Here is a 25831-nt window from a genome sequence, read left to right on the forward strand (position 1 = left end):
GACGTACCTTATGGTCTTCATGCAAGTGGATATTGTCTCTTATGCACCAATGGATAATGTGTCTTTAACTGTCGTCTCAAGCCCAGGGTGGTAAACAGGCACTCCATATAGCTATAAATTTTGGCTCTGTTTCACAATTAATTAAAATACCACTGTGACATTACAAGAATACTCAGATTAATATAAATGACAAGTTTGAGATTTATCCTAAAATGATAACACAGCCCCTCCCTTTCTCATTCTATATTTTCATTTATCAAGGTTTTCAAGGTTCAAGTCATACACAACAAGAGGGTTTAATTACTTTAAACTCTCAACAAATTGATTAAAATTTACGCATTGAATTCGTGATTATTAAAACTTTATCTCTATATATGAAGTATTATGACAAATGAAACAATTAACCTGTATCAGTGATATTTACATCTATGTTGTCATAGCTGAGCAATGGGCTAAGTTGGTGGCGAATGAACTTTAACTTTTGAACTCATCAATGCAGTCATGCATTCAGTGCAGGCTATGTTAGTAATTAACTCTTGAATTTCGATATTCAAGGTGTACGCAGGTTTGAGTAAACAAAATCTCCACTCAACATTTAATTTCGCCTAACGTACGTTGGTACATTACCAACCGGGAACTGCGGCTGTGTTGTCTCCATGCTGGATCTGAAACGCTAATTCCCTACTCTGGCCTTGATTGAATTCAACGAGTCTTAACTTTCCTACATTATGTAGAGCATTAAATTTTCCCTAGTCGAAATTAATGGCTATTGCGCACTCGCTATGGGATGGAGCGACATGCACAAATCTCAGCCTCCAAACATTCCCGCAGGAATATGAACTACCGCTTTACGTGTGTGTGTTAATTTAATTCTCAAAATGCTTATATACGACGTTACTCTCCCCACCGCGATTCTACCATGTCACACACTATGCCTTCGGTCAACTGCTTCCTCGTTATACCTGAATTCCTATTTTTCTTGCCCGGGTCGTTAATGTAGTATCGCCACTTACCCATGTTCTCAGCTGTGTTTATTCTAAAAGGTATTGTACTGTACTCACCTTATTTCTTTCTGCGCTTCAGCTGGGCCTCCTATTCTTAATGTTAGTTGGGGTTTCCCAATGCTATTAGCCACATGCGCCTGTCTGCCTCCACACTGCGTTCACTTTATCTCATTTACGCATGTCGTTTACAAGGTACATATTGTTTTGTTATTCAGTACATGAGAGTGACATAATTACGTCGTGTTAACAATATAGAGTTATTTTCTGGGAATTTTATTCTCTATAGTATGTATGAAGCTTATGTAAGGTCCAAAAGATGCGGACACCTTACAAATCTGTCACTCCACATTGGATCTTATTTGTCTCTTCTGTCAATGCAACCTCGTGCAGACAGACGATGGACGCACCGCAGTTCACGACACTTAAGGGAGATCAAGACAATGTGTAGGCATTTTGTTCTCGGGTTATTACTGACAAAGGTTAGGGAATATACGTTTGTGACAGAGAAAAACAGTAGACGGCCATGAAAGCACATCTCACGTAAAGAGCTCGAAGACCTGAGAAAATTAGGACTCTTACGAAAGTATAAACTCGTTCTCTTCTCACTAAGGTGTCATCACTTGATGTCTAAGGCTATCGGTCAGAGTACTTTGTTTGTACCGAAATCCAAAAACATTAGAGGTTTACTGTCAGTTCTTCGAAAATGGGAATTACTGCTTAATACCGTGTCGGTATACAGTACAACGCCGATTTTGTGATACACAGGACGAGAATGCTGCTTATGGTATTGATATGTCTCGAATTTAACACACAAAATGCAGAAAACATTCTACCACTCAGCGTTTCACAATAAGGAGTGCAGTTTTCGAAATAAACGAACAATTCCACTGTTACTACGTAAGGTTTCGCGATCGTAATCATTATTTAGACGAGTCTGGTTAACAGAACCACAGGTCAAATTTGATGAACTGTTTGAAAGATTCTGATTTCATCTCTCTGTTCACATATAACGATGCGAGAATGCAGCACATCTACTCACTAACTCGAATCCCTAGAGAAGTGAAACAAAAATCGGACAACAGAAAGACTTCGAAGCAATGCGGAGCCAAAATAAGAGTTTGTAGTGGCGAAATAATTGCTCTGATTGGAATGAATCGCAAATGGGAGAAATCTTGTGGAAACATACGATGTTTGTTGCGTGCTTATAGATGTGTTTGCAGCAGACTGACGTAGCTAGGACTAGTGTGGAACTTTCAGCTTTCTAGTTGTGCTAGAAATGATGACACATTTATCACGATAATTCCATGCATAATACCGCCACGTGTCAGAACTGCATATGATCTGAAACCTGTATTGCTCTTTAGGAATACATGTCTTTCCACAGTCTGTAGAAGGATGGGGTAGTGGAAGAGACAGACAGTATCCAACACAGAGTGGGGGGTGGTCGTTACAGAAGCTCCCGTGGCATTCACTACAGGAGGTCTGGTGCATCATGCAGAGATTACTGTAGAAAAATCGTAGAGGTTACATTTTGGGCAAAGTATTACATCCTCCCACATATATCCCTCTAAATGATCATAATCAGAAATTAGAGCTAATATATAGGTTTACCTGGACCTAGGTTAATTACCCTCTATCACACACAGTAAGGTAGTAAGCTGATGTTATGCAAAGAAGATGTTATGCACCTAATTGTACTGTATGGAAAACTATATTCCACGTAAACGCATTTCAGTTCTTATGGTGGTCCTGATTATCTAACCAACAGCTTAAAGTGTACTTGTTACCATAAAATCTACACTGCCGGAGAAAATTAGTACACCCTTTTAGAGGTTTCCACTTCACTCAAAGTTTGTTCTTGCATTAGTGCATGCATATTGAGTACATGAAATAAAGTACTGGCCATTAAAATTGCTACACCAGCAAGAAATGCAGATGATATACGGGTATTCATTGGACAAATATATTATATTAAACTGACATGTGATTAAATTTTGACGCAATTTGGGTGCATAGTTCCTGAGATATCAGTACCCAGAACAACCACCTCTGGCCATAATAACGGCCTTGAAACGCCTGGGCATTGAGTCAAACAGAGCTTGGATGGCGTGTACAGGTACAGCTGCCCATACAGCTTCAACACGATACCACAGTTCATCAAGAGTAGTGACTGGCGAACTGTGACGAGCCAGCTGCTCGGCCACCATTGACCAGATGTTTTCAGTTGGTGAGAGATCTGGAGAATGTGCTGGCCAGGGCAGCAGTCGAACATTTTCTGTATCCAGAAAGGTCTGTACAGGACCTTCAACATGCGGTCGTGCATTATCCTGCTGAAATGTAGGGTTTCGCAGGAATTGAATGAAGGGTGGAGCCACGGGTCGTAACACAACTGAAGTGTAACGTCCAGTGTTAAAAGTGCCACCAATGCGAACAAGAAGTGACCGAGACGTGTATCCAATGGCACCCCATACCATCACTCCAGATGATACGCCAGTATGGCGATGACGAATACACGCTTCCAATGTGCGTTCACCTCGATGTCGCCAAACACGGATGAGACCATCATTATGCTGGATCCATCCGAAAAAATGGCGTTTTGTTATTCGTGCACCCAGGTTCGTCGGTGAGTATACCATCGCAGGCGTTCCTGTCTGTGATGCAGCATCCCCATCTGTTGACTCAGGGATCGAGACGTAGCTGCACGATCGTGTAGAGTCATGCGGATAAGATGCCTGTCATCTCTACTGCTAGTGATACGAGGCCGTGGGGATCCAGTATGGCGTTCCGTAGTACCCTCCTGAACCCAACGATTCCATATTCTGCTGACAGTCATTGGGTCTCGACCCCCGCGAGCAGCAATGTCGCGATACGATAAACCGCAGTCGCGGTAGGCTAGAATCCGATCTTTATCTAAGTCGGAAACGTGATGGTACGCATTCCTCCTCCTTAAACGAGGCATCAGAACAACGTTTCACCAGGAAACTCTGGTAAACTGCTGTTTGTGTCTGAGAAGTCGGTTGGAAACGTTCCCATGTCAGCACGTTGTAAGTGTCGCAACCGGCGCCAACATTGTGTGAATGTTCTGAAAAGCTAATCATTTGCATATCACAGCATCTTCTTCCTGTCGGTTAAATTTCGCGTCCTTAGCACGTCATCTTCTTGGTGTAGCAATTTTTATGGCCAGTAGTGTAATTACATTTGCAGATCAATAGCACAAGCGGTTCTGAGTTCGATCATACAGACGGCGAATGCTGTCGTGAGATATGTTATGCCACGCCAGGTCGACCTGTTCCCATAGTTGTGTAAGAGTTTTTGGTTGATGAACAGCACGAGTCACTTTTCCTCCCATCATATCCCACACTTGGTTGATTGCAGACAAGTCCGGAGAGTGTGCTGGCCAGAGAATCTGCTGCACGACTTGCAGAACACGTTGAGTTTCACGGGCAGTTTGTGGGTGATCGGTATTCTGTTGGAGCATCTTCTTGTATCATAAATGGCGAAAGAACAGGTCTAACAACATTTTGCACGTTCAGAGCGCTAGGTAGCGTCCCGTCCAGACACACCAAAGATGAGAGACTGTTGCAACTTATCGCACCCCAGACCAGTGTGTCTTGGACGAATGCATTCTCCGAGACAGCGCCAACATCGTACGTGCAAACGACCATGTGCAGGCAGAATCTGTTTTTATCGCTGAGCGTCACTCTATCAACCCATTGATTCTCTGACTGCACCAGTCGAGGCGTTCCCGTCGGTGCTGTGTAAAGAGTGGAAGACGGGCTAGAGGTCTGCGCGCGACTGTGAGGCCACTGCAGTTAACCGGTTCCTGCTGACGCGTGTCTGGGTTCATACGCAGTGGTAGCTTACGATCTGCCACTGCTGCCCTTACAATACGAAACTCCTGGCGACCGTCTGAGCTGCTTAGATGTCCTGAACCCCCTCTAAAGGTGTAACATGGTTCACATGATCACGTTGCACAACTGACACAGCACGTCCAACTTGCGCACAGTTCTGCAAAAGAACCACGCCCACCATGACGAACGCAACGATATCACACCTTTCAGACTCGTTCATTTGGCTGTAGGGAGTACGAGTGTGTTTCCGTTTCATGGTTGCCTGCTTACTTCACACGTTTCCACCACACTGAGCCTTCGGTCCGTGAACATTCCCTATTAAAGGGAAACGCTATCTGTTTGCGGGTGACGTTGAAACGTTACCAGCACGGTTACAAACCGCAGGTGGTATGTGCCGTCATCGATTCAGAATTGACGTATTTCCAGGTGTACTATTTTTTGCCGGTAGTGTGTGTAATGCAATCGACTGATTAGGAGACTGAAGTAATGAACATACGTGTAAAATTCGGGTTTAAGAATCACGTTGTTCTTAATGGGGAAGCAAACTAATGTTTTCTGTAAACACTGGATATCGTGCGAAAGACATGACGAGCAGTATATAAAGGGTGGTCTATTCATCGTGACAGGGCCAAGTATCTCACAAAATAACCTCAAACGAAAAAACTACAAAGAAAGAAACTCGTCTAGCTTGAAGGAGCAAACCAGATGGCGCTATGGTTGGCGACCTAGATGACGCTGCTATAGATCAAACGGATATCTACTGCACTTACAAAAATAAGGAACCCCCATTTTTTATTGCATGCTCGTGTAGTACATAAAGAAATATGAATGTTTTAGTTGGACCACTTTTTTCGCTTTGTGATAGATGGCGCTGTAATAGTCACAAACATATGGCTCACAGTTTTAGACAAACAATTGCTAACAGGTAGTTTTTTTAAATCAAAATACAGAACGCAGGTACGTTTGAACATTTTATTTCGGCTGCTCTAATGTGATACATGTACCTTTGCGAACTTGTCAATTCTGTGAACGCATGCTGTTACAGCGTGATTATCTGTAAATACCACATTAGTGCAATAAATGCTCAAAATGATGTCCGTCAACCTCAGTGCATATGCCAATACAGATAACGACATTCCTCTCAACAGCGAGTAATGTTCGCACATGCATTGACAATGCGCTGACGCACGTTGTCAGGCATTGTCGGTGGATCACGATAGCAAATATCCTTCAACTTTCCCCACAGAAAGAAATCTGGGGACGTCATATCCGGTGAACGTGCGGGCTTCGACGCCCAATCCACCTGTCACGAAATATGCTATTCAATACCGCTTCAACCTCACGCGAGATATGTGCCGGACATCCATCATGTTGCAAGTACATCGCCATTCTGTCATGCCGTGTAACATCTTGTAGTAACATCGGTAGAACATTACGTAGGAAATCAGCAAACATTGCACCATTTAAATTGCCATCGATAAAATGGGGGCCCATTATCCTTCCTCCTATAATGCCGCGCCATACATTAACCCGCCAAGGTTGCTGATGTTCTACTTGTCCCAGCCATCGTGGATTTTTCGTTGCCCAATAGTGCATATTATGTCGGTTTGCGTTACCGCTGTTGGTGAGTGACGGTTCGTCGCTAAATAGAACGCAGTGCAATAAATCTGTCATCGTCCCGTAATTTCTCTTGTGCCCAGTTTCAGAAATGTACACGACGTTCAAAGTCGTCGCCATGTAATTCCGGGTGCATAGAAATATGGTACGGGTGCAATAGATGTTGATGTAGCATTCTCAACACCGACGTTTTTGAGATTCCCGATTCTCGTGATATTTGTCTGCTACTGATGTGCGGATTACCCACAAAAGCAGCTAAAACACCTATTTGGGCATCATTATTTGTTGCAGGTCATGGTTGACGTTTCACATGTGGCTGAACACTTCCTGTTTCCTTAAATAAGGTAACTATCCGGCGAACGGTCCGGACACTTGGATGATGTCCAGGATACCGAGCAGCATGCACACCACACGCCCGTTGGGCATTTTGATCACAATAGCCATACATCAACACGATACCGACCATTTCCGCAATTGGAACACGGTCCATTTTAACACGGGTAATGTATCACGAAGCAAATACCATCCGCACTGGCGGAGTGTTACGTGAGACAACGTACTTACAAGTTTGTGACTATTACAGCGTCATCTATCACAAAGCGTAAAAAGTAGCCCAACTAAAACATTCATATTTCTTTACGTGCTACACGAATGGGGGTTCCTATTTTAAAAAACGCAGTTGATATCCATTAGACCTAAGGCAGCGCCATCTAGCGGGCCAACCATACCGCCCTCTGGTTTCTCCCTTCAAGCTACACACGTTTCATTCTTTGTAGTTTTCGTTTTATGCTTATTTCGTGAGATATATGGCCCGGTCAATATCAATGGGCCACCGTGTATTTGGGTCGACACCAACTATACAATTCTGAGAATTCTAAGTGTTGTGGTAATAAAATACCGTTTGATGGTGTCCGTATCTCTAAGGTACTATCAGCCCTGTGTGATAGGGATTCAGCACAATAGTAGCGGCTGGATGGTAATGCTCTGGTAATAAAATGTAGGACAGAAACGTGTGTAACAAGTGATCATGTTCCTACAGGGGCGTTTGCCGTGGCCAATGTGACGGCTGTGGCTATGTGGCATCCGGCATGTAGTGTGTTTGGCTCCGCGAGTTTGGAAGGAGTGTTTACGAGGCTGGTTTGGGTGGTAGGCTGGTCAGAGACTGTTTGATGACCTTATCAAAGTGACTGTATATTAAGGAGACAGTCATAACAGTCTTCAAAAGTGAAAAATTATGAAACCTTCACATATTATAGAGATAGTGTCATGTTTCTTCTCGGAAAACCATGGACGTGCCAGCATTTAAATGTCAGAGTGAAACATCTTGAGCTGTTTGTATGGCCTTCACACATATTGCTCCACGGTAGTGGCCGTGCGGTTCTAGGCGCTTCAGTCTGAAACCGCGCTACCGCAGGTTCGAATCCTACCTCTGCCAAGGAAGTGTGTGATGTTCTTAGGTTAGTTAGGTTTAAGTAGTTCTAAGTTCTAGGAGACTGAAGACCTCAGATGTTGCATTGCTGTTTTCAACGGATACTGATATGTACATAATGTGATTGTTCAGTCGAAAGAATATACTTCATATATAGTATGTGGATCTATACAACTTCCTGATTTTTTAAAAATGTCATTCTGTTATAAAATATGATTGTTCCGTGGGATTAGTGAGTAGTCTTGTCAATGGAATCACTACACTTTTACATTGGACGAATGTCCACTGTGATGCTATTTCAGCAGTAACTGGTTTATGTTGTTGTAATGTAGACTGACTCCTACGTAGCTGCAGAATATTTTATTTCACTTCTGCTGGTCGTATTTCATGCTTGTTGCGGCTGGTACGCCATTGTCAACAGTACTTATTGACGCAGCCTATCTGTTTCTCAGTACAGTTGTTCCCGCATGAAGTTTTTTGTAAACAATCCATTACACTTAAACGGGAAAAATAATGTACAAAATTAAAATACCATTAGCAAAAAATGGCATTCATTGCACCACAATAACGTTGTCTGTGGCACAAGCACCGTTCACAATGCTGCAGCCAAAGCTTTTGATCACTTACCCAGCGATAAATGCCTGACAGTCAGAAAAATAAAATTTGAAACCATATTAAAATCATTTCTCTTTAAGAACTTCTCCTATTCCTAGTCTGTCTGTTCCTAGTATATCTATTATTGTAATGTGTAAATGGTGATGGGTAGGAATTACTGACTAACGTCCTTCTGTCTTTAATTGAAAAACAATGGAAAACTAATAAATGGTCAGCATTGGGCCATGTTTACAAAAAAAAAGGTTGATATAAAATGACTCGTTTCACATCACTACGATTTATCTTGCAAATGATGCAAGGAGCATGAAACTAACAATTGTTATGTCATGAAGCACTTATACACTTTGGAAACCTCAAAATGAAATTCAAATGATCAAAGTAGACGTTAATTTCAGTTGTGATATAATTGGTTTTTGCTGAAAAACTGATAGTTACTGGCGACAAATATTGCGAGAGAAGAAGCAAAGAGGCTGCTGTTGGGAAGGTAGGCCTGCATGTTGCATAGGGAAGGCTATCATCGTTAAAAATGACAAGGGTACATGTTAAAGTAAAATATCCATTTTGTAGGGTCTAAGCGTTTGATATCGTTCCTTTGATCACATTTGTAATATTGCAAAATGCTGGAACATGTTTAAACATTTTGTCGTTGTTTTACCCTGTAGATTGCTATTGTTAGTCACACACTTAATGACACATCATACGTAAGATTTCAAAGTGATAATATGTGTAAACTACGAAACTAATTCACTGAAAATATTCATTATTCTTTTCCTTTTGGAGGCATACCTCTATGTAGTTCTCTTTCCTTTACATTTCAGTAATCGTTCACTTCGTTGACATGCACAAAATATGAGAGCGTGCCTTGCTTCTTTCCTCATTGCACATATTATGGGCTAGCAACGAACGCTTAGGTACGCTTTTTTTGCAAACTTCAACATCAGAAATGTTATTCAGATGACATGAAAGCCGAATATGTTACGAACAAGAAGCAGTACCAGTAAACAAACATATTGACAGCGGACTTCCACCTTCGTTTGCTTTCGATACAAATACAGTAAAAATGGAATGAAATTGATTACGAAAGCACGCTTTTCACATCACTTCCTTCTCTTCTTTGTTATTCGAAATATAGAACTTTGTACCGAAAATTTTTTCTACGCTTACCTTTTCCTTACTGTGCATTGTCTCCTACTAAATACTCTCCCCCACAACTGATACACCGCTCCCAACGCCGTTTTCACTTCCGGGAGCCGTCTTGATTCGCCCCTTGCCGGATCGAGCGAAGCGCCATCTTCGAATTTTCTTTTGTCTCACCACATTTCAGATTATTTCGTTATCAAATTTTCTCGCAGGCATCGCAACACATCCCGATAGTGCCATCCGTTAACAGTTTGTCCGTGTGGCACGAATTCATGATGAACTAATTCTTCAGAGTCAGAGAAAACTATCAGCATGGCTTTCACATTTGACCTGACCTGACCTGACCTGACGTGACGAGTAGTTTTTGGAGAACCTTTCCCGACCCATTTCGAAGATTGAACCCTGGTCTCAACACCATAATCGTAGACCCACGCAGCGTCACTCGTTATTATTCTCTTAAGGAACATCTAGTTCTCATTTGCACGTTCCAAAATCTGTTCAAAGACTGCGAGGCGACGGTCTTTCTGGTCTGGAGTCATAAGCCGTAGGACGAACTTGGCGGCAGCATGATGCATTCCAAGATGCTTTGTCAGGACTTCATACCGAGCGAGGTGGCACAGTGGTTAGCATACTGAACTCGCTTTAGAGGGGACGACGATTCAGACCGGTGCCCGGTCATCCTGATTTCGGTTTCCTGTGATTTCCCTAAATCGCTTCAGGAAAATGACTGGGTGGTTCCATTGAAAGGACACTGCCGACTTCGCTCTCCATCCTTCCCTAATCCGATAGGACCGACAACTTCGCTGTTTGGTCCCCTCACCCCGCATCAGCCAACCAACAAGGATTTTATGACAGGGTGGAACTGAAATGTTACATTGTTCTGCAGTTTCTCGGACAGTCAGTCTTCGATTGGAACTCTCAGTTTCGGCAGACGTCGATGGTTGTCCTGAACGAGGATCACTTTCACTTCCGTCCGGCCGTTTCGCAACCGTGTGAACCATTCGTAGCACCAAATATGGTTTAAGTCCTCATCACCGTAGGCTTCCTGCATCGACTGGTGTGCCTATGTGAAGGTTTTCTTGAGTTTCATGCAAAATTTAATGCAGACGCATTGCTACTCTAGCTTTTTATCTCGAAATTCGAAAACTGTGTAATACAACGTTCTATTCAATACAGCACTGAAAATTAACTAATAGTCATATAACAATGAAACTTTCGGCAGTTAACACATTAAACACAGCGTGTGGAGGGATGCCATCTGCATTTACTCGAAAACAACATTGGCGTGAAATTACGAATGTCCCGGAAATTTTTGAACAGATGAAAAACAAGATACGTTGACGAGATCGACTATGTCGTATTACTAAAGCAAATAGGCATTAAAGAACAAAAAAACGTTCGAAATTGCGTTCTGATAATATGTTGTTCATGTAAGCATTGTAAGTTTTAGAGTTTGAAATTGTTTTTGCGGCACACGACAGAAATTATGAACAAGAAACAAACGTAAACAGTAACCTGCTAATATTTTGATTTGTTTAAGATATCAGCAGGCCCCGCCCACTCTGGCTTCAAAACATTGTACAGCATCACTATATAGTGCCATCTCCTTTTTTTACCCCCATAAGTGAAAGGTTGTCTATTGTACTTCTGTGTCATGTGATTTTTGTTCGTTTTCTTTTTTTGACATTTGAATTAAGCATTCTAATTACTTTCTATGTTTCAAGTTAGTTTGCTCGTTGAGGAATTCATTGGTAAATCTATTCGTATGTGTGTAAGTTTCCATTTCTTCCAAAATGTTCCTACTAGGGCCGTTAGGTATTGTTTATAAAATTTTTAAACAATTTTTTATGTGCTTTGCAGTGTGGTTTGGCTCTTCTGGTATATGTAGAGGCCTGAGTGGTTGATTTTACTGTTTCTCGTATATTCTTTAAATCGAATTGTGAAGCTTCTTCCCAGTTGTCCAATATAAAACTTAGTGAAAACATTACATGAAATTTTGTAGTTGTCTGGCACAAAAAGTAAAAACGCTGTGCGCCACATTAACCTTTAAGACAATCGTTTGATTATTGTTATTCTAGAATTTAAGCACGAGAAATTTCCTATATTTGTATTCAACACTCTTTTAATCAAATTCTGAAGAATGACTCTTCGTATCACAAGTTGAAAATTTTGTTACTAAAATGAGGCATGTCTTTCGAATATTTCAACAGCCCTAAATGTCCTAAATCTGGTTATTCGCATCGAGAAGGACTATTAACAACTTAATTAAGTGATACAGTATTTTATACAGTACACAGTGTTATATAAAACAGCTGCAGATAATTGAGAAACTTTTTCACTCGTCCCCCCCCCCCCCCTCCCCTTTCCCAGCATCCGCGCCACCCAAATGAGTCTATCCTCGATCTCCCTGCATGTGTATATGGCCTAAGCGTATAGCTCTTTCTCTTGTAACATGCTGGAACAATTGGCCAACAGGAGAAGAGCTAATACACACATAAAGAGACGTTGATAACAGCGTAGGTAATCACTCAGTGTATGATGGCTATAAATTCAATTAAAATGTTGATACACGCGACTAAAATTCTGGGAACAATTTGTTTATGGTGTATGGTGGCCGCATGATCAGTGACTTCAGATATTACTCCACATTCTTATTAATGCACAGCTCATGACAATTCTTTATTTACGAATGTGTATCTAAATTTTCCACCAAACTTACTGTCCCTTCGATGTAGCTGGTCGATTATAAAAGTTCCATAAAAAAAAGGAACTGATCAGAAGAGTATTAACCTCTTCTGACGATAGCATGAAAGCCTCATGACTCGTCGCTTTGTTGCAGCCAACTCCTGCAAGCTGTTCACGCAGTTAACACTTGGGACGCAGGTCGACGCTCCTGAGGGAAGTAGCCACATCTGAGTGTGGATTGGACAGTAGAAGCGAAGGTGTCCACAATGAATGACGTACATTGCTGAAATTAACATCTGGGATGGAATGTCGACGATGCAAGAAGACGAAAGTACCACAAGTAAAATAATGAAGCAGTGTATTTGACAATCTCTCTGACAATGAATCAATCTGGTGAAACTGGTAGTAGTTTTATGTATTAACTATGGCGGGCCAACAACGTGAAAAATTATAATTACGCCTCGAAACAAGTGGCTGTAGGATTCTTCTTCCTACAAAATGTCATCCCACAACGAGCGACGCTCTCAACCAGAGCTCGCCTCCAACTGGAGGTGAAGGAAGACAATATTATTGACATGAGCCAAAAAGTATCCTTTCCAGCGTAGAAAATGGTGTAAGACACGATTTTAACATTAGAATTATGGGAATCAGTTATGAAGTGTAAATACTCTTTCACCAACATTTTGTTTTGCAGTGAACATATCATAAATAGTGTAATTAATTAACGGTACTGTGAGTGGCAGTTGCATGTGCATGAGATTCATACAGTAACACGATACATATCTCACAATGCTAACTATACCACAGTTGAATACAGTGGACAGAGCAATTATCTACGTATATACTGTAAGCTTCCTAAAAAAATTATCCAGGAACGAAATACCTATTATTCTTTATTCAAAAGTTTTCTCCTCCTGTATCGTCTGCTCTACGTAGATATCGTAATCAACTGCTGAACAATACCTGCTGTTTGTTGACACTCTGTTGTGCATATGAACAGTACCATGAAACAAAACTTTAAACTTTGTTGTATACTAAGTTTGAAATAACGAAAATTAATACATTTAAATTCCAAAAGTAAGTAATTGTGTACTCAGTGAAAACAATTTAACTGATACACAGTAGTGAAGTATATTATGAAAGTTACATGACATGACGTGCAGTTTCTGACTTGAAATGCCCACAAAACTAAAATATTGCTCTACTCAGAAGAAAACTAACTTCTGAGATTACCCACAGTGTTTACTGTAAATTAATCTGCTTGCACAGCACAATACTCGATGACTACAACTGCTTCCTCATAAGAATACAAAGTGAGATCTGCCCTTATGTAACTTACTTTGTGCTCACAAGAAAACCTCCCCATCGCACCCCCCTAAGAGATCTCGGTGGACAGCCCATCAAAAACTAAATACAAATTGAGTATGAAAACAGGAAGAAGCTGTACTGAACTATAACAAAAAAAGCAAAATAGGAACAGTGAACGGTCCAAGCTTAAGAAGTGCAGAAGAGAAGCGACGGTGTCAAGGTAAAGTAGTTGTGGTGTTGGACTGCAACGCTGGCGAGCCGTTTTCAAAGCTACCCTCTGCCTTTTCTTTCTTCTTTATTTAATTCCTTTTTCGCTGTTCGCTGTATTCAAATTTGCGTCTTTGTCGTGGTGCAACGTCCGTTTGCAACAGCGAGGTGTAAGGAAGAGACCGATAACGAAAGCTGATTCTGCACAACTACTCTATTACCAGCCAAAAGGAGGTGGAATGGAAACCGCAAACCTTTGATGACAAGACGACAAGTCAACCGAATCCTCCGACGGAGAACACGTCTGCTGTGTCACACACGTGTGTCACATGACATGACCTATCTTGTACGCCTGGTTGGTGAGTGAGATGTACCTCTTTGTCGGTTTTAGGTGTTCGTATGAATGTGATCTCTCCCAAGGAAATGATGAAAACATAATAGTTCGTCACATAAGCTGCAACTAACGAACGCAAAAGTTTCGCAATCACACAATTTCTCTGTGCTCTGTCAAAACATATGTTTTTAATGTTTTTGAAGTTGCATTCAGTTTTGGAAGTTTTGACTCTTGAATTCCTTTGTTGTGACATAGTTTTCGTCTGTTTATGTGTTGTTTTCATTTCTGTGAGACGTCTATGTGGCATCTCGCCTGCTCCCACAGTTCATCACCTTTACTTGTGAAGGTAATGCATTCTTACCATATGATTTATATTCCATAACCAATATATGGTATGAGAACTACCAAGACTTGAGAAACAAACATTTCAGTGACTTAACGGACTGAAAAAAAGATAAAAATAAAAATAAATGGCATTGGGTATTTACAACCCTGTTCCACCCCCTTTGCCTATGAACACCATGACCGTGACCACTTAACTATGAAATCATGGCTCTTACACACTTCTCCATTTTTTACTTCTTAAGCTTGGATCGTTTACTGTTTCTATTTTGCTTTTTTTTAATAATTCAGTACAACTTCCTCCTGTTTTCATGCTTCATCTGTGTACAGTTTCTGACGGGCTATCCATTGAGCCATCTTATCGCTTAATCTGAGGGGGGGGGGTGTTCCCTTGTCAGCATAGTGTTTTGTGTCTGGGGTACTGACGTTCTTGAAAGCAGATAGAAATCACCAGATGCAGCAGGTAAAGGAGAATAATCAGCTGACTACAAAATTTGTTTATACCTGTCAGAAACAATCTGTGGCTGCGTTAGGCGTAAGGTGCAATGCACACAAAACAAAATATTAAAACTTAAGTAAGAAAGATGGAGGAGGGTTTTCCTTTAAACAAAGTCGTTCTTTAAAATTAAACTCTAATTATTGTCAAAAATATTCTACAGCATTAGGAAACGCTAAGAATTATAAAATTCTCTTATTACTAAAAAATTATAGACATTTAAATTAATTCCACTACTTGTGACTTAATGTTAACAAAAGGCTCAAACAATACTAGTCATCAATATTAGCAGTTAGCTAAGGGACAAAAATTTCCTTCAATTCTTCTGACCAACATTTCATTCTTGCAGATGCATTGATTTCTTGAAAAATTCCTTCAAGGAATCTTCTTTATCAGCAGAATCAATAACAAATATTTAGAAACAAGATTTAATCTCCGCAGATAAGTATTACAGGTAGCCTTTCTCAAATATAAAGATATCAATTCTCCTTCTGTAAAAACTCACCTGCTCTTTACTATGTTCCAGTAAAGAATGCCCCAGCGTTGCACAACTGAGAGGCGAGCAAGAGAACGACATATAAACTTGGACACAGAGTCAAGGACCTTAATCACTACTTGTACAGCTTGGTCATTTATGTTTGTCCCAGAACACTCAAGGTGAATTATGTACAATGACAGAAAACATATGAAAATGTTGCGATAATAAAGCTTTTTCAGGTATGAAACATTCTGAGTATGCATACTGGAGTTCTCTACTTACCATAAGTCTTAAGTATATTTTCAGGTTTTCACTGGTGGGCAGTTAAATACAGACTTTGAAGAGGTACCTGGGAAGCAGAACTTGGGACGATATCGTATGCTGAGACCATTTCGTGTTTATATCAGTAGCTATATGAACAGCTTTGTCAAACCGATGGGTGAAGAACACAGTTCAGGACTATACGTCAAATCATTAGTCAAGAAGCATATTTCAGCTCATGAGGCAATGTAATGCAATGCTCCCCTAAATTTTAAAACTGCACACAGAGGATTAAACATTATGTAAATGGTGGGGTGACTCATTCACAGACGTTTGTGATGCATTTAGAGCACTTCATTAGGAGCTGCTAACAATGACGTCTTTTGAACCGTTGAGTTCCTTTAGGATGTCTTCTAGAGGTCGTCCCTTGGTTTCTGGCAGCAACCACCACCCAATGACAGCGCAGGTCAGACAGACAGCTGCGAAGAACCAGAAGCTACCATAAGCTCCCATTGCCTCTGACATGGCTGGATAAAGTTTGGTCATGATTGTCGCAGCGCCAATAATCACTGTGTACGTAGCTATGGCGGCCAGACCTCTGATCCTCGGAGCCACGATCTCCGAGAGCACCACGTATGGCAGTGAGTTCAGCCCAAAGGCCAGCATCAGGACGTATATCGAGAGACATGTGGCAGGCAGCCAGCCGACGGAAGACAGGTCCGTCTGCGTCTCTTGCTTGAGGTACATGTAGACCCCCATGACTGTGACAGAAGTCCCTACAACCCCATTAGAGAGGAACAGGAGGGGTCGTCGACCTAGGCGGTCCACCGCCACCACGGAAGCTGCAGTGCCAACTACCTGTTCCAACAAAAACAACAAGTAAAAAGTAAAGATTTACAAACATTTGTACAATATTTGTTTCCGAAATATTAGGGTACTGAGGGTGTGACTGTCTAGGTTATTTTAGAAATTGTGTATTATCATACAGGGTTAATACAATAAGTACACCAAACAACATATTTGTTGAAAATATTTTGTATATGCAGTGTTTGATATAGGGAACCGCTCCTCACACACAAAGAAAGAAAATATGTTGTGTGGACATGTGTCCGGAAATTCTTACTTTCCATGTTAGAGCTCATTTTATTACTTCTCTTCAAATCCCATTAATCATGGAATGGAAACACACAGCAACAGAACGTACCAGCGTTATTTCAAACACTTTGTTACAGGAAATATTCAAAATGTCCTCTGTTAGCGAGGATACATGCACCCTGGAGAATGGCGTATTGTATCACATCCGTCCACAATACGAGCATGAAGAGTCTCTACATTTGGTACCGGGGTTGCGTAGACAAGGTCTTTCAAATGCCCCCATAAATGAAAGTCAAGAGGGTTGAGGTCAGGAGAGCGTGGATGCCATGGAATTGATCCGCCTCTGCCAATACATCGGACACCGAATCTGTTGTTGAGGAGCATACGAACACTTCGACTGGAATGTGCAGGAGCTCCATCGTGCATGTTGTGTCGTACTTCTAAAGGCACATATTCTAGCAGCACAGGTAGAGTATCCCGCATGAAATCATGATAACGTGCTGCATTGAGCACAGGTGGAAGAACATGGTGCCCAATCAAGACATCACCAACAATGCCTGCCCAAACGTTCACAGAAAATCTGAGTTGATGACGTGATTGCACAATTGCGTGCGGATTCTCGTCAGCCCACAAATGTTGATTGTGAAAATTTACAATTTGATCACGTTGGAATGAAGCCTCATCCGTAAGGAGAACATTTACACTGAAATGAGGATTGACACATCGTTGGATGAACCATTCGCAGAAGTGTACCCGTGTAGGCCAATGAGCTGCTGATAGTGCCAGCATACGCTGTACATGGTACGGAAACAGATGGTTCTCCCGTAGCACTCTCCATACAGTGACTTGGTCAACTCTACCTTGTACAACAGCAACTTCTCTGACGCTGACATTAGGGTTATCGTCAAGTGCACGAAGAATTGCCTCGTCCATTGCAGGTGTCCTCGTCGTTCTAGGTCTTCCCCAGTCGTGAGTCATAGGCTGGAACGGTTCGTGCGCCCTAAAACGCCGATCAATTGCTTCGAACGTCTTCCTGTCGGGACAGCTTCGTTCTGGAAATCTGTCTCGATACAAACATACCGCGAAACGGCTATTGCCCCGTGCTAATCCATACATCAAATGGGCGTCTGCCAACTCCGCATTTGTAAACATTGCACTGACTGCAAAACCACGTTCGTGATAAACACTAACCTGTTGATGCTACGTACTGATGTGCTTGATGCTAGTTCTGTAGAGCAATGAGTCGCATGTCAACACAAGCACCGAAGTCGACATTACCTTCCTTCAATTGGGCCAACAGGCTGTGAATCGAGGAAGTACAGTACATACTGACGAAATTAATATCTACATCTACATCTACATCTACATCCATACTCCGCAAGCCACCTGACGGTGTGTGGCGGAGGGTCAATGAGTTCTAACATGGAAATTAATCGTTTCCGGACACTTGTCCACCTAACATCTTTTCTTTATTTGTGTGTGAGGAATGTTTCATGAAAGTTTGGCCGTACCTTTTTCTAACACCCTGTATATATGTATTATACTTATACTGCCACATAAAATAACATTATATAATCAAGCCAATTCAGCTGCCTACTTGATTATTGGATTCTTGCTCATTATCAGATGTACTGTTACAGTGCACATATACCCAAAATGTCATCTGTCTTAGAATATGAACAGTAAAATGTGTGACACAGCTGATAGTACGTAGTTTATTGCTTCTGTTGTCAGAATGTCTTATCTTGCAGGCACAAAAATTATGTAACAGGTAATATTCAAAATCCACTCACTTTATGATTAAAGCATTGAACTATATACAATTACAAAAATAAACTAAAATGTGCAGTCGATGCTTATATGTATATTGTACAATTTTAATTTGCTATTAACTCATGACTGTGCCTGTATAACCAGGTTAATCAACATGTCTTAACAAATTATGATTATGAGACAGGTATGTGCTTTCTCGCGTGCAAGACCAATCCATCTGTTACTCTAGTGAGGCACAATGATCAATTTAACTATTGACATATTCTGTTGCATACATAGAATACAACTTCATAGTCTGTTGAATACATTCATGTTCTAATTGCTGTTTATAATAACATAATTCATAAGTATAAGACAAAATTAGTCAATACCATGTTTTCAATGCGTATCAATCTCTATTTAGTACAAGTACATGGTCAATTGATTGTACTTCTACAGTTTAATTTTTAATTAAATGGGGGAACGTACATGGCCACACGTTCTAACATTATGTGTGGGTGGAGGGTAGTGTACACGCGTATGGCACTTTCACTTCATCTTCAACTTCTTGTACAGGGTGATTTTTCCCACCATGTACAAACTCTAGGGATCAATCGAGGAGAGGATACAGAACAAACAGTTCTAATCAGTTTATATCCGGAAAGTCTAAGTATTCTAGAGGTTATGATAACACAGCAATTTAGTTGATTAAAGAGTGTTCATATGAGTCGAGGTGTACCCTAAACTGTTTGTTAATCAGTCTCTTATCAGTGGTATACCTCCAGACTGGCTAAAATGTGCTGAAATTAAGCCTCTTTACAAGAAGGGAGAAGAACAGATACCGTCGAACTATCGACCAATTTCACTTTTTTCGCCTGAAAAGGAACTAAAAAATGTTGGAAATAAATCTCAGAGATAGAAGAAGAAAATTTGTTCGACTGTCATACCAGAGGAATACTCTAAAAAAACTTTTTTACCATTGAGAGAAAAAGGATTAATTTCGAGATTCTTTTATTACTTCTAGTATTAACTACCTTTTTGTTCTGATGTGCTGGCGTAAAGACGTACTGTATAGTTTCATATCTATGTGTGCGTTAAATGAAGGTGTTAAACGATGAAAAATGTGTTTCATAATTTCTGTCAAGATCAAGCCTAAATCCCATACCAGTGAAGTACAAATTATTCTATTAATTCGAGGAGTCGAATTTTAGATGGAGGCGACGAACTTTACGACGGCGCTGTTCAACAATAGAGGTACGTGATTGTGCTCACTAGTTTCCTTTGGTGGCCGCTAAGATTAATTTTGATGTGATTTTTGCCGAGACATTCAGAACCTGCAATCTTCCTTTTCGTAAAAAAAATAGGAGTCCGATTGGAAAAGAAATATTCTTAAATTTAAATAATTGATGTTCTTTTACCCAGGCCACGGGGAATGATAGAAAGTACGTGCCACTACCCAATTGTACGTTGGCAATCTCCGAGTGTGCTACGACGTAATTATTTTACACAAAAAAATTTACGATAGGTCTTTCTCATCAGATCGTAACCACTCGTACGCGAATGTACGTACCCTCTGAATGTGTCTAGTCAGTCTTGCGCATTGTTCAAAAGCATTTCTGTTAACATTCTGTGGATTGCATCTCCGGAATTAATTCTTGTTTATGCCGCAAATCGCACTTCACGCGAAGTATTTATCACGCACGTTTCGGGATCCATTTAATGTCAGAAAATTCCGAAGGACGGCTGACCAAGCAAACCGCTGCAATAATTTCATATCTCTACAACTGCAATAATAAAAAAAACAACATAAAAACAATAAAAGAGAGAGGGTACGTCACACGCCTTTCTCAAAATTATATGAAAAGATTGGGTTCAAGCGCCTTCTTAAGCATCTGACTGCAAATACTATATTGTCCAAGTAACAGTTTTGGTTCCTTAAGGACTTCGATGTTATGAATCCTATTTGCATGCAGAGTAAGAATGTACTTAACTCATTAGATAACAAATTAGAGGCTACTGACATTTTCTGTTAATTAACAAAAGCCTTTGACTCTGTGAATCGCAGCATTCTCTTAAGTAGATTGAAGGATTATCGTGTCACTGGAAATGCTGCTGAGTTTTTCAAGTCTCATCTAACTAACAGTAAACAAAAGGTGTCACTCCAAAATACTTTTGGAGTGAGCAATCAATCTCCATCTAATTGTAAAGTAATTACGTATGGTGTTCCTCAAGGTTCCATCTTGATCCGCTGCTTTTTCTTGTGTACAGTAATGGACTCTTATCTGTTACATTGCGATATAATAAGTTTGTTTTCTTAGCAGATGATACAAACATTTCAATAAATACCAAGTCATGTACAGATTTAGAAATGGATGCTAATCAAATTTCACTGACATTAATAAATGGATTAAAGCTCATTCACTCTCATTAAACTTTGAAATGAAGCACTATACGCAGTTGATAACCTGTGTGAGATATGCTTCCATCATGTGTACAACATACGAAGACATGCAGATAGAAGAGGCTGACAGTGTTAAATTTCTGGAATTACAACTCAACAAGAAATTCTGTTCGAAAGACATACCACAGAACTACTGAAGATCCTTAACAAGTTTGCATTTGAAATGTGTATTATATCAGTTGTAGGAAATGTAGATATCACAAAATCTTTAATACTTGGCTTACTTTCCGTTTACTAGGTCGTATGGGATCGTATTCTGGGGTAAATCGTGAAACGGAGCAAAAATTTTTAGAGTCTAAAAGCATGTAATAAGAATCATTTGAGACGTAAATTCGGGAATATAATGTAGAAACCTGTTCAAGGAATTCTTAGTATATTTATTCCTTAATGAAATTTGTTGTACATAACATGTCTCTGTTTCCAGCCAATGACTCAATTCTTAGTATCAATGCTAGGAACAAGTACATTCTACATAGAGACCTAAAATCACTTACCTTTGTCCAAAAAAGGGATCCAATATTCTGGAACACACATTTATAGTAAATTGTCAGAAACTATGAAAAACTTGGGTGCAGATAAAGCGCGGTTTAAACAGAGTTTGAATGACTTTTTGGTAATCATCCCTTTTACTCTACAAACGAATATCTTAGCAGGGACAATTCAGTAGAAATATCTTTTAGATTTCAGTTCTGAAAGCACTTAGTCACAACTGTCGAGATTAGGTATTCTGTGTCTGATAAATTTATCAAAAGTGCATAACTGTTTCATTGTGAGAGTGTATTAATTCTATGGACTCGCATTCGGGAGAACGATTCAATCCAGTCTCTGGCCATCCTGATTTAGATTTTCCGTGATTTCCCTAAATCGTTTCAGGAATATGCCGGGATGGTTTCTTTGAAAGGGTACGGCCGACTTCCTTCCCAATCCTTCCCTAGCCCGAGCTTGCGCTCCGTCTCTAAAGACCTCGTTGTCGACGGGACGTTAAACACTAACCACCACCACCAGTGTATTAATTCTATAAATATTACCAGTTCCATTTTACTGTACTGTATTCACAACTCTGACAATCTCCTAACAAACTGTCAGGAAAGTGAGTATTATATTAAAATGTTCTATGGTTTTTATGTTATACTTTCTGGCATTTTCCACACTCGCGAGAAGCACCTCATTTTTAGGTCTATGGAATAAAAACTGAACCTAATCTAATCTAACGTGAAAGTAGAGTGGAGTGATTTAAGTATGAAATGGATATAGGCATCTGGTATCCCATCCAGGAAAATATTTGTACACTGTAGAAGGCAGAATGGTTTCGGCACTCCAGTAGCGCGACTGGGATAGTTGACAAAATTTCGTCCCCAGGGTCTAACTTCACTACCTTCTCTGGTCTCGGCTATTGCAGAAGAATAGGGTGTCATTCCTGTACAGACATACAGATAGCTCAGTGAAAGTTTGAGCCGCCATAAAGGAGGACGGTGGACAAACCCTATACTAGCGTTCATAAATAGGTGCTCAGATACATTTGATCAGTTATTGTACTGAGGAACGTAACGCACCTGCAGGGCACCTAGGACGATTGTTGCCACCTCGGAAGGTACAGATCCTCCAGCCTCGTCGAACATCATGACGGCGTAGTTGAGTACAGCATAGGAGCCGCAGAACTGCAAGTTGGCCGCAAGGACGATGACGATAGCGAAGCCCTTCAGTGAGGCCCTGGAGCAGATCTCCCTGAGCGAGACGCGTCCAGCGCTGCCCTCCTTCGTGCCATCTGCAACCAGCGATGACCGTATGCGCTCCATCTCGCGCTCCACCTGCTCGTCTGAGATCCCACGGCGCAGCCACCTCAGTGCCTGTGACAAAGGACACACAGCCATTTCACAGAAAGTCCTAACAAACCGCCCCACTGACATTAGTGTGTGCGATGTTTTACCCTGTGCTTTTCACATACGATATCGTGAAATCCTTTGATCAACGCCGTCAGGAATATGCAGTATTTCTTGACTTACCAAGAGTAGTTTGATCTATACCACTTCAATTGCAAAAGTGCGATCATATGGCTTATCAAATAAAATTTGGATTGAGGATCTGAGACATTCTTGAATAAATGATTTACAGATATCTTGCCGCATGGTATTCAGATTCATCAACTGTTGTTTGATTATGTACACAGAATGCACTTTAACGTTAAGCTCACACCTGGGACGGAGAGGAAAGGTAAATTACCATTTTTAAATGTTTTCTTTGTGGACTTCCAGTTCACACTGTATACCAGAAGCCGATACATACTAATAAATATCTCGCCGCACAAAAGTTTCAAATTCCATCTCAAAAGAAAGAATTTTTAAACACGCTAATACGAAGAACTAAAGATATTTGTGACAAATGCCACCTGAATTCCGTGACCAGATAACTAAGAAATGTGTTTCTGGAAGAAAGAGGTTTTTTCCTTCGTCATCAATCTTCTGACTGATCTGACGTGGCACATCACGAATCCCCTTCCCGTCCCAACTTCTTCTCCAGAGAGTAGCAGTTGCAACCATCATCTTCAATTATTTGTTGGATACGCTCCAACACTTGTCGTAACACCCTATTCGATCTTATTTTCAGTGTATGATAAATGTTTCTTTTATCGCCGATTCTGTAGAGAAACTCATCATTTCTTAACATTTCACCAAATTTTGAAAATACTTCCATAATACATACTTCGATTCACATCCTTTCTTTTTTGCCACATCTTACTAGATGCGTACAAACTTATTATTCTGTGAGAGATAACAAGCCTGAGGGGCCACTCTCAGACAATGACACATTATTTGCGAGCTACAACTGGAGAAACTTTTCTGGAACAATCGAATAAGACTTTGATTTCAAAATAACATCCTGAAAGGAGTTTGGTCGAATGGTATATCCATGAATTGATTCGATTTATGTAGTCTTACTTAGCAGGAGACCATATGCAGACTAAGTGATCAGAATCTTTTGAACTCTTCGAGAGAGTAGTTAACGATTTGCTGCCAAACACAGCAACAGTTTAAAAACAGCTTGAGCTGCAGTTTGATGACTCAGAAGTTAATGAAGAGTGTAAACCCATTCCAGAACCAGTACGATATAACCAATCTTGTGCTGGTAACATCATACATGCATTGGTAAACGTATCCAAGAGAGAAAACCAAAGTAATTCCTATTTTTATAGAGAAGTTACTCATATCTGTGACTATAAAGGCGGTGACATAGTCCTGGTTTTCAGTCATACTAAATTTTTCCTAACAGCCGAGGAAACGAATAAGTGGGAATTTCTATGGCCTGCACCATGAAATCATATATATCCAGCATACATGACAATATTAACTCAGCTTTTCAAATTCAGGCAGAATAAGAGGGTTGTATCCACATCAGAAGATCCAGTTCTATAACAAGAAGTCAAATATAAAAGACTTGAGTCATGTCATCGTAAATAAACATTTGTTACGGACAAGAGTTGGTATGTTTAACTGTTCAGCATTGCTTTGCTTTTTATAATTGTATTAACACTTAAGGTGTTGTCTACATGTTTTTATATGAGTGATTTCTGATATTAGTTATGAAATTCATATGTTACTTAGTTGGAAATACATTTTTGTTGGTAACCTGTGCCGTAGTATTAAAATACAGGGGAGCGAGATAGTCACATTCTTAGTATTTTTTATGTGTGTGTAATGCCAATGAACATCAGTTATGGTTTATCTGCCAGTGATTTACTATCTTGCCCTGATCCGACGTTATTGGATCCTACTTTTCTTCTTGCAATATCGGGGATGTGCTAAATGCACGGTTTTTCCACGAAGGTCTGCCACTGACAATCTATAACAAAATGCTTAATCTTAGTCTTCCTATTGATTAATCAATACGCTATGTGCAAACAGGTTTGGCTGTGGGTTAATGGTTAGATTGCTGTATTCCAATTCAATCTGATTTCCTATGACAGCATTTAGTCAGATAAAGGGGTAATTTGTTATGGTTTTCGTTATGGATGGAATGTTTCTTGCGACAAACATATGTGACGGGCTGCGATTTTTACTTTATAAGTATTTATTTCAAGTATGCATATCATGCCATACAGGTTTGCATGTGTCAGTTTTGTCAGTATGAAGTGCTTGAAGCTTACCTTATATTGGACAATTTGTTTCGTCGTGTGGGGTTTGTGAAGTCAAGACTCACAGGAGGTTCACCCTTGGTAGTCAAGGCCAACAGTAAGTGTATAATTACTTTGTGAGTTGGGTGTTTCGGTGGAGTGTTCGCACTGTGTTTAACCAGCATTTAGCAGAAGAATGACTGCAAGAGGTGAGCTAGTAATTCAAGTTTTAATTATGAAGGTAAGAGTGACGCAGAAATATGCTGAACTCTCCGTGATTTCCGAAGCAGTCAAGGTGCTACATAAAATCAGTGGTTAAAAAGTAGTGTGTAGAATAATCTGTTCGATAAAGAAACTAAGTGCCTTATCGAACCGTTTCCATCCCCTTCTAACATTTATCATTATAAATAACATCTTCAGATGGTACTGATAGTTTAATTGTTTTATTTTCTACCATTTTGTACACAGGACAGCCACAGATAAAAGAGTACATCGTTGAAATGTAAGAATCTTCAGACAGTTTGTTACTAAAAAGATCTTACGAATTCGTGGGAGTCACAGTGAATGAAAACTCTTCAAGCCACTTGAACTGTTTTGTAGTCCTTCATTGGGTAAATGCCGTTTCGGGCCGTTACAGATGAATCCTGG

At 40.4% G+C, this 25831-nt stretch overlaps 1 protein-coding gene across 2 annotated transcripts in view; it reads right to left on the bottom strand.

Moving 5' to 3' along the window:
* Positions 1 to 14805: 14805 nt before the first annotated feature.
* The window catches only part of LOC126278013 (facilitated trehalose transporter Tret1-2 homolog), a 172404-nt gene continuing 161378 nt past the window's right edge, over positions 14806 to 25831 (bottom strand). Inside the window, exons 4-5 of one of the 2 annotated variants that reach the window (XM_049977721.1) lie at positions 22629 to 22922; positions 14806 to 16625 (exon numbers count right to left, since the gene is read on the bottom strand). In XM_049977721.1, the coding sequence (XP_049833678.1) occupies positions 16125 to 16625; positions 22629 to 22922 (795 nt within the window). In that variant the 3' untranslated portion in view covers positions 14806 to 16124. The remainder of the gene's footprint in view (positions 16626 to 22628; positions 22923 to 25831) is intronic. The other variant, XM_049977720.1, reaches the window with a different exon arrangement.

The sequence above is a fragment of the Schistocerca gregaria genome, chromosome 6 (genome assembly GCF_023897955.1).
Source record: "Schistocerca gregaria isolate iqSchGreg1 chromosome 6, iqSchGreg1.2, whole genome shotgun sequence".
Classification (NCBI taxonomy): domain Eukaryota; kingdom Metazoa; phylum Arthropoda; class Insecta; order Orthoptera; family Acrididae; genus Schistocerca; species Schistocerca gregaria.